This window comes from Capsicum annuum, chromosome 12 (genome assembly GCF_002878395.1).
Source record: "Capsicum annuum cultivar UCD-10X-F1 chromosome 12, UCD10Xv1.1, whole genome shotgun sequence".
Classification (NCBI taxonomy): domain Eukaryota; kingdom Viridiplantae; phylum Streptophyta; class Magnoliopsida; order Solanales; family Solanaceae; genus Capsicum; species Capsicum annuum.
Genome location: NC_061122.1, coordinates 5,517,513 through 5,528,254, shown reverse-complemented (window position 1 = coordinate 5,528,254; position 10,742 = coordinate 5,517,513). Strand labels below are relative to the sequence as shown.

Here is a 10,742-nt window from a genome sequence, read left to right as displayed (position 1 = left end):
CTCTCTCTTTCTTATTGTAGCTATTTTTGGAAAATTAAAAAGAAAGAAAGACTCGTAATGGCTAGAGAGAAAATTCAGATCAAGAAAATAGACAATTCAACAGCAAGACAAGTGACATTTTCAAAGAGAAGAAGAGGGCTTTTCAAGAAAGCTGAAGAACTTTCTGTTCTTTGTGATGCTGATGTTGCTCTCATCATTTTCTCTTCTAATGGAAAACTCTTTGACTATTCTAGCTCAAGGTACAGTTACTAATATCATCATCCTCTTAATTTATCGTAGTTTTTTTTGGGGTTAGTTAATTATATATATAACAATAATATATGACTAGTGAAATTCCAGAAGTGGAGTTTGAGGAGGAGGATAAGATGTACGGAGATCTTATTACTCAATCTTTGTATGGTAGAAATATTATTTTTGATGCACCCTCGACTCAAAAGAAATATGAAAATCAAAATAATGATTTTTGGTTAATTGCAAGAACAATAATATATTCAGTGAAATTCTAGAGGTGGAGTCTGAGGAGGAGGGTAAGATGTACGGAGATCTTAATCATTATATCATAGAATGGTAAGTTTTGATACACTCTCGACTCAAAAGAAATATAAAGATCAAAATAATGATTTTTGGTTAATTACAATAATGATAACATATTTAGTAAAATTTCAGAAGTGGAGTCTGAGTAGGAGGGTAAGATGTATGGAGATCTTACTCAATCTTTGTACGGTAAAAATCTAGGTTTTGATACACTCTTGACTCAAAAAGAATGAAAATCAAAATAATAATTTTTGGTTAATTAATTGGATAACAATAATACATATTCGGTGAAATTTCAGGAGTGGAGTTTGAGGAGGAGGGTAAGATGTACGGAAATCTTACTCAATGTTTGTATAGTAGGAATGTTGTTTTTGATACACTCTAGACTCAAAAGAAATATGAAGATCAAAATAATGATTTTTGGTTAATTACAATAATGATAACATATTAGTAAAATTTCAGAAGTGGAGTCTGAGTAGGAGGGTAAGATGTATGGAGATCTTACTCAATCTTTGTACGGTAAAAATCTAGGTTTTGATACACTCTTGACTCAAAAAGAATGAAAATCAAAATAATAATTTTTGGTTAATTAATTGGATAACAATAATACATATTCGGTGAAATTTTAGAAGTGGAGTCTGAGTAGGAGGGTAAGATGTACGGAAATCTTACTCAATGTTTGTATGGTAGGAATGTTGTTTTTGATACACTCTCGACTCAAAAAAAAATAATTAAAATAAGGACTTTCGGTTAATTAATTATATAACAACAATACATATTTAGTGAAATTTTAGAAGTGAAATTTGAGGAGGAGGGTAAGATATAAGCAGATTTTACTCAAATCTTCATATGGTAGAAATGTGGTTTAATTGATACACTCTTGACTCAAAGAAATTAAAATCAAAACAATAATTTTTTATTAATTAATTATATAACAACAATTAATACTTGGTGGAATTTCAGAAGTAGAGTCTGAGAAAAATGGTAAGATGTACAGAGATCTTACTCAATTTTTGTATGGTAGAAATATTGTTGTTGATACACTCTCGATTAAATGAAATGAAAATCAAAACAATAATTTTTGGTTGATTAATTATATTACAACAATACATATCTAGTGAAATTTCAGAAGTGGAGTCTAAGGAGGAGGGTAAGATGTATGCAGATCTTACTCAATTTTTGTATGGTAGAAATGTTGTTTTTGATACAAACTCGATTCAAATGAAATGAAAATCAAAACAATAATTTTTGGTTGATTAATTATATTACAACAATACATATCTAGTGAAATTTCAGAAGTGGAGTCTAAGGAGGAGGGTAAGATGTATGCAGATCTTACTCAATTTTCGTATGGTAGAAATGTTGTTTTTGATACAATCTCGATTCAAATGAAATGAAAATCAAAACAATAATTTTTGGTTGATTAATTATATTTCAACAATACATATCTAGTGAAATTTCAGAAGTGGAGTCTGAGGAAGGTAAGATGTATGGAGATCTTGCTCAATTTTTGTATGGTAGAAATGTTGTTTTTGATTCACTCTCGATTCAAATGAAATGAAAATCAAAACAATAATTTTTGGTTGATTAATTATATCACAACAATACATATCTAGTGAAATTTCAGAAGTGGAGTCTGAGGAGGAGGGTAAGATGTATGGAGATCTTACTCAATTTTTGTATGGTAGAAATGTTGTTTTTGATACACTCTCGATTCAAATGAAATGAAAATCAAAACAATAATTTTTGGTTGATTAATTATATTTCAACAATACATATCTAGTGAAATTTCAGAAGTGGAGTCTGAGGAAGGTAAGATGTATGGAGATCTTGCTCAATTTTTGTATGGTAGAAATGTTGTTTTTGATTCACTCTCGATTCAAATGAAATGAAAATTAAAACAATAATTTTTGTTTGATTAATTATATCACAACAATACATATCTAGTGAAATTTCAGAAGTGGAGTTTGAGGAAGAGGGTAAGATGTATGGAGATCTTACTCAATTTTTGTATGGTAAGAATGTTGTTTTTGATACACTCTCGATTCAAATGAAATGAAAATCAAAACAATAATTTTTGGTTCATTAATTATATTACAACAATACATATCTAGTGATATTACAGAAGTGGAGTCTGAGGAGGAGGGTAAGATGTAAGGAGATCTTACCCAATCTTTATATGGTAGAAATGTTTTTCATACACCCTCGACTCAAAAGAAATATGAAAATCAAAAGAATAATTTTTGGTTAATTAATTATATAACAACAATACATATTCAGTGAAATTTCAGAAGTGAAGTTTGAGGAGGAGGGTAAGATATACGGAGATCTTACTCAATCTTTGTACGGTAGAAAGGTAGTTTTTGATACGCTCTCAACTCAAAAGAAATGATAATCAAAACAATGATTTTTGGTTAATTACAACAATAATAACATATTCAGTGAAATTCTAGAGGTGGAGTTTGGGGGTAGAATAAGATTTACGGAGATCTTACTCAATTTGTGTATGGTAGAAAGATAATTTTTGATACACTCTCGACTTAAAAAAATGAAAATCAAAACAATAATTTTTGGTTAATTACAAGAACAATAACATGTTCAGTTAGATTCCAGAATTGTAATTTTAGCAGGATAAGACGTGCACGAATTTTGCCCCTACCTTTGTTTGACAGACACTATAGGTTCACAAGTAGTGAAAATCAAACAAATTAAAATAAATTATTTTTGTCAAAAAAATGTTTTAACTTTTTTTATGTGGGAATTTCTAAATGGGTGTCTTTGGATATGATTGTAAAGAATAATTAAGAGCATTTATAGTGTGCAAACAAAGGTATAGTTATGATTCTGAGTTCATGAGTTAGTTTGTTGAATTTTTGATAAATTATTTATATATTAAATAAATTTTTTTAGATATAAATTTAGAGATTTGATGTAAAGCTATTACGGTTTATCGAATTTAAACTTTAGATGAAGTTGTAATTCCGCTCTTGTTGATAATTCTCTTAAAATATTTTTTATATGATTTAAGTTATATATACTAATAGTATTATTAATATATTTTAATTTTTTGTAATAGTTAAGTTACATAGTTTAATTTGTTAAAGTAGTTAAGTTACCTTTTTAACTATAATTTTCACAATGATAGTAATATAACATAATTACTTGACACATTTAGCAGCTAGCTAAGAAACCCACCTCAAGAAACTTCCCATATTGTGCTATTTATTGACTCTTTTGAGGTTACTATTAATTAAAGGAAAAAAACTTGCATTTTGTAGTTTTGCATTAAAAAACAAAAAGCACCAATGACTCAAATATCTTTTAAATTTCTTTTAAAAAAGGTTAAGTCAAAACACAAAGACAAAATGAGTGGTGTTGGAAGAAGTGAGTACTTGAGGGGCAAGAATTGATGCTGTTCGAATTCTTCAAAAATATAATTTTGTCGTGTTAGATTTTTTTGAAGAATACATAGTTTTGATAATTCGGTGGACTCATCAAAGATACTAAAAAGAAAAAACTTTGTTTGATACGAATATGCAATCTTCCATCCAATGACTTTATTGAGAGATTCGTAGAATATATTTATAGAGTTTAAATTTTGTACGCTATTAAATTAAATTGACATATCTTGTAAATATTTATTGCAAGCTTGATATAATATGTAAAAAAAAAAATAGAGTATTAATCCATTATAATTAATTATATTGGCTAGTGCAAATATCTGTTGTACCATTTCATTATAAATCCTTAATCTTTTTATTATTTAAAAAATGAACAAAATAGCTGGATATAATTATTATTGAAAGGGCCACCATATCTTATCTGTTTCAGAAAAGCAATAATATCATATCTGTAATCTGTAAAAATGAAATAAGCATATCATGAAACACTACTATATAGTAGTATTTATTTATGGTGGATAGGACAATTCTTTTTCATTGGGAAAAAGAAGAAGCATATTTTAGGAATTTTATGCTTTGCATTTTGGACTATGATATGGTATTGGTAAAAGGGAACAAATTTGATGACCTATTCTTTTTGAGGCTATTGTTAGTGCATATAAATAGTTATTTTTTTTTATTTGATGTTTGGTAAGAATAATTATTTTTAAACTTTATTAATTTGAATTTGTGATAAAATATTTTATTTTATCAGAGTTGATGATTATACTTTTAAATTTGATGACTTGAGATCTCTGATTTAAGATGAATACTACTCATTATTCTATCATATCACAATCTTTAATGATATGTAAGAAAATATTGCGATAACGTGTAAAAACAAAGTTAAAATTCTAGTTATGAGTTCTGGAGAATCAATATTTAGTTAAAATTTCGTATTTGTGGTAATATTACGATAACATGTAAAAGCGAAGTTAAAATTCTAGTTATGAGTTCTGGAGAATTGATAATTAGTTAGAATCTCGTATTAGTGGTAATTTATCTATGATCCAATAATTTGATTATTTTTGCATGTTTGTAATTCACTTATTTATTATCTACTTGTTGAGTGTCTCATATCAATTGAGGGATTAATTGACTATCTTTTTATATAATCTTGAATAATCGTATAGTTTGTAAGCTAATTTTTTTTGAAGTTAATTAAATTAAGCTCAAAAATTATTTTTCTTAAATATCGTATCAAGATCAGGTCTATCAATATTTATGTTGTTTAGTTGATCGGCCTGCTCGTGGCGGGGAAGAGAGGTGTTAACTTTCCTACATTGGTCGAGGGACGATTTTTTTTTTTTGTGTGTGTCGGTTTTGAGCAATATTCCTTCTTTTGAGATCGAGTTAGATATATACTAATGTCTTTTACTTTCTTTGATGTCGTGCTCATGTGTCCGAAACATATTGGATATCTGAACGTATACATTTTTCAAAGAATTTAACGTTTATACACCCATATTATACATAAAAAAAGTATTATACCATCATCTATATTCACTTAAAAGATAATTCGACGATTTTAAATGAAATCTTATAATTTATTTATTTAATTTTTTAATGAAGCATGAAACAAATCCTTGAGAGGCGTGATTTGCATTCCAAAAATCTTGAAAAATTGGATCAACCCTCACTTGAACTTCAGGTAATTAATTTCTTAATTAGTCCAATTTTCGAGCCTTAATTACCTTTATAATTAATTATTTTTTATAATTTTTATTTAAGTAAACATTTTGTTTATGTTATTTGCAGCTTGTAGAGAATAGCAATTACTCAAGACTAAGCAAGGAAATTTCTGAGAAGAGTCATCGATTAAGGTATATACATAATTTTAAATTGACTGTATAAATTCTCACTGATAGTATTGTCGTGTTATTTAAAAATAAAAGAAAAAATACGTTAAATATAATAATAATATTAGAAGTTCTTTAACAAGTATCATCGATTTCAAGGCAAATGAGGGGTGAAGAAATACAAGGACTAAATATCGAAGAGTTACAACAGTTGGAAAAATCTCTTGAAACTGGATTGAGCCGCGTTATAGAGAAAAAGGTCGGGATTTAACTTATATATATTGACATTATAAAATTATATTTATATTATCGCGGTGTAATTTTTAATTATTGTATACAACTTGCTTTGTGTCCATATATCAGGGTGATAAAATAATGAGAGAGATTAATCAGCTCCAACATAAGGTTAGGAATAATATCTTTTAAGTGGTCTGATAGTATAATATAAAGTTTTTTTTAAATCGTAATTTACTTTGTTTTTGTAAAAAATCAACAGGGCATGCAACTAATGGAAGAGAATGAAAAATTGAGGCAACAGGTATGTAATTTATTTATTTTCATTTTTTTGGGTATATTTTTACGAAAAGAAGATGTGAAATAAAATTTTCATGTTTCACTAAAATTTTGAATAGCAATCTTGATTTATTTCGTGAAAAGAGTTTAACTTCTATATATAAATCGTATCAACGAGTTAGTACACTATGAGGATCGTCTAAACTATACAACTAGATGTAATTAACTCTTTATAAAAGTAGAGTTGGTAACACTCGACGGTGCGATGGTGCACTAAATGAAGAATCATGAGGTTTCGAATTTTAGTTTTCAGTAGTATTTTCTTATTTGCCTAAATCTCGATAGATAACTATAGCTCATAAAATTAGTCGTGTGTGATAAGTTGAAGGAACACTATCAAAACAGCAGTTCGGTGCGTTAAAGCTTTCGCTATATATGCTTAGGATCCAGGGAAGCGCCCTACCACAAGCTAAGGATCTATTGTACGCAATCTTATTTTGTATTTTTTGCCGGAGACTATTTTTAAGACTTGAATCCGTGATCTTTTGATCACATAAAGGGTCTCGGTTTCAAGTCTTTGGAATGAAGAAAATTTTGCTAGTCGATCATGAACATTTCTTCTATAAATGGATCTTAGAATACATGAATTCAGATTAATCGAAGCTCGAATACTGTTGAATAACATATTATTAACTACTTCTATGTTGGTTGTGATGTATAATTGTGATTTCTTTTTTTTTTTTTGAAGGTGATGGAGATATCTAGTAATAAAAATAATAATGGGTACAAAAATCCAATAGTATTTGAACCAGAAATTGAGTTTAATTATGAAGAAGGTCAATCATCTGAATCAGTCACAAATCCATGTAACTCAACTGGTCCTCCTCAAGATGATGACAGTTCTGATACTTCTCTTAAATTGGGGTTAGTACTTCAATTTTTGGTCTAATTTTGCTAATGTCTTGTTAATTTTCATATAGTAATAGTATAAAAAATATTTAATTAGTCAATACGATATCGGTAAATAGTCTTTCTACCTTCATTAGGTACGTGACAATATTTCGTATATATCACCTTGCGATAAGGTTGTTACTCTATTGGTGTAATTTAACTCGCTATCATAAAACAAGAAATTAGCGACATACATATTGGTATAAAAATTTATTAGTAATATGATATTGGTAAATAGTCTCTACCTTCTCTAGGTATGTGCCGAGGTTGCGTACATATCACCTTGCGATAAGGTTGTAAACTATTGGTGTAATTTAACTCACTATCATAAAACAAGAAATTAGTGATGGACATTAGTATGGAAAAAATTATTAGTCGGTATGCTATTCGAAAGTAATTTATCAACCTTCTCTTGGTATGATATAATGTTGCGTGCATATCACCTTGTGATAAGGTTGTGTTATGTTGGTGTAATTTAACTCACTACGAGAAAACAAGAAATTAGTGATGGACATTAGTATGGAAAAAAATATTAGTCGATATGCTATTTGAAAGTAATTTCTCTACCTTCTCTTGGTATGATGGAATGTCACGTGCATATCACCTTGCGATAAGGTTGTACTCTGTTGGTGTAATTTAACTCACTACGAGAAACTAAGAAATTAGTGATGGACATTAGTATGGAAAAAATTATTAGTCGATATGCCATTTGAAAGTAATTTCTCTACCTTCTCTTGGTATGATAGAATGTCGCGTGCATATCACCTCGCGATAAGGTTGTACTCTGTTGGGTGTTATTTAACTCGCTACGAGAAAATAAGAAATTAGTGATGGACATTAGTATGGAAAAAATTGTTAGTCGATATGCTATTTGCAAGTAATTTCTCTACCTTCTCTTGGTATGTGATAATGTTGCGTGCATATCACCTTGCGATAAGGTTATACTCTGTTGGTGTAATTTAACTTACTATGAGAAAACAAGAAATTAAATTATCGATAGACAGAATTTTGGTGGCTAAACAACAAAAATTTCATGCTAATTCCATTTAGCTACGGAGAATTGCCGTATTATAAGAAAATTCAATTAGTTAGGAGTATTTTAACCATGAATTAATTAGGATTATCAAGAAATTCCGTAGCTAAATCCATATTTTCGTGTAGTGACTGATTATAACATGTATATAAAAGGCTAAACTACAATACAAATTTTAGGGATTCAATAGAACTCAGTAACTTTCTGTGAAGAAACTTACTTAACATGCACTATCAGAGCTAGAAGTCGACATACTGATTTTAATTGAACTTAACTTTAGTTCATATGTTATATGCATTTAGAAATTCATTAAATTTAGAACCTAGTTACTAACATCTGATATCGTTATTCTAAAATTTAGTGTCAGTTAATGCCTCCCGTCTTTCTATCACTAAAGATCATGACTCTGTCTCTATACATACACCGTCATATCGAAATTTATAATGTATAAATTTAAAATTCTGAATTCGTCTTCTATGTATGAATATTTATGTGTCCTTTTTTTTTTGTTTGTGAATTTCAGGCTACCTTACTCAGGTTGAAGGGAAAAACAAAAGCAAGGTGACTAGTTTTTGTATGTTCACTGACTACTAATTATGTTGGATTATTGTAAAAGCTAACCCCAAGAATTTCATTATTATGTATGTAATTGGTGTAATCCAATGTACTTTTTAATTAATTAGCATTAGAAGTCTTTTTATTCAACTTGGCAACTTGTAATTTTATCATGGACTTAATTATTTGCAGCTTTTTAATTTATACTATAATATTATGGTATGCATCAAGTAGCTTTAATTAATTAGCATTAGAAGTCTTTTTATTCAACTTGGCAATTTGTAATTTTTATCATGGACTTAATTATTTGCAGCTTTTGCCAAATTATACTGATAGAAAAAGATACTTTATAGCATTTGTTAAAATAAATAATCCAAGTTGAAATTTTTTTTAAAAAGTAGTCAATTGGATATACTATTTTTGCTTTATAGCGTTTTCCTAATTTGGGTCATTTTGGCCTACGTAGTTCATATATAGTTCATATACAATATTGATATAGTTTATATACAATTCGGCCCTTTTAAAAAAAAATTTTTTAACTGATCAAATCTTCTATTTTTTTTATTGTTTAGAAATAATTATTAAATTATATAAAAACGATATAATTGTTAAATCGAATATATATTTATATAATATTTATGTATAGAAATTATATAGTTTTATCAAATATGTATATGTATAAAATATATATAAAAAATATATAAAAAGTGTATGAAAATTATATAATTGTTGTATAAAACATGTAAAAAATGTACAGTTATTGTATAAATTGTGTATCAAAACTATAGAATTTTCGTATAGAATATTTCTATGTAAAAGTTGTGTATAGAAGTTGTGTAGAAATGATATAGAACAAGTCAGTAAATTGAAAAGGCTAGAAAGTGAAATTTAAATTTAATGATCATTTTCGTAGAAATAATTTAATTTAAAGTGTCGTTTCTTTGTTTTCCCCTGTTTGTAATTAACCCCTAAAAATTATTAGGTAGTTTTCAACTTGCCCAAGTGTTTTGACCAAAGTCTCCTGATACATTTATAGATGAAATAAGATATTGGTAAAATAGTTATATGACCCGTTTGACCATGGAAAATTTTTCCCTTTTTCCCAAAAAATTTTTTGGAGTTAGGAAATTATGGTGTTTGGTCATGAAAATTCAAAAAAAAAAATTAAAAAAGGAAAAACAGGTTTTTGTTATTTTCACAATTTTTCAACTTCAATTTCAATTTTTATTATTATTACATATAACCCCAATCTTTTAAATTTTTACATAAAACTCTCCTTATAGCATTACTTTTTCAATATTACGTATATAACAGTTTTAAAAAACAAGATAATTATAATTTCAAACTTAATGTTATCCTAATTAATATATCTCTTTTTCTCTCTCATAGTTATTTTTATTTGTTATTTAATTTCCTTCCTTATTTAAGACATTATTTTACTGCTAATTTATATTTATACCCATAAATATATAAAGTATTATATATATACTCATAAATATGTAAAGTATTATATTTATAATAGAAATATACAAAGTATGTTATATATAAAGTTTATACCATATATACACATATATAAATATACAAAGTATTAAGAAACATACTAAGCATATTTATAATATAAATATACAAAATATGTTATATATGAAATTTATACCATGTATATACCATATACACACATATATAAAAATACAAAGTATAAAAAAACATACTAAGCATATTTATATATTTATGGTATATGATATAATATACCATAAATATGCGAAGTATGTTTTACATAGAAATAATTTATCAACACACAGTAAAATCTTTCATGTATAAGAAAATTAAATAAATAAATTAGCAGCACCCTAAAATTTAATAACAACTCATCATTTCCTATTTTTTAGGAACGAAAAATGAAGGAAATAAATTAAATAA

General features: G+C 27.3%; 1 protein-coding gene across 1 annotated transcript; it reads left to right on the top strand.

Annotated features, from left to right (window-relative positions):
- Positions 1 to 57: 57 nt before the first annotated feature.
- LOC107849560 (MADS-box protein JOINTLESS) lies at positions 58 to 8,812 on the top strand. The gene is made up of 8 exons (NM_001324660.1): positions 58 to 239; positions 5,547 to 5,625; positions 5,733 to 5,797; positions 5,933 to 6,032; positions 6,137 to 6,178; positions 6,270 to 6,311; positions 7,035 to 7,210; positions 8,794 to 8,812. The coding sequence occupies exons 1-8, from the start codon at positions 58 to 60 to the stop codon at positions 8,810 to 8,812; spliced, it is 705 nt and encodes a 234-aa protein (NP_001311589.1).
- Positions 8,813 to 10,742: the final 1,930 nt, after the last annotated feature.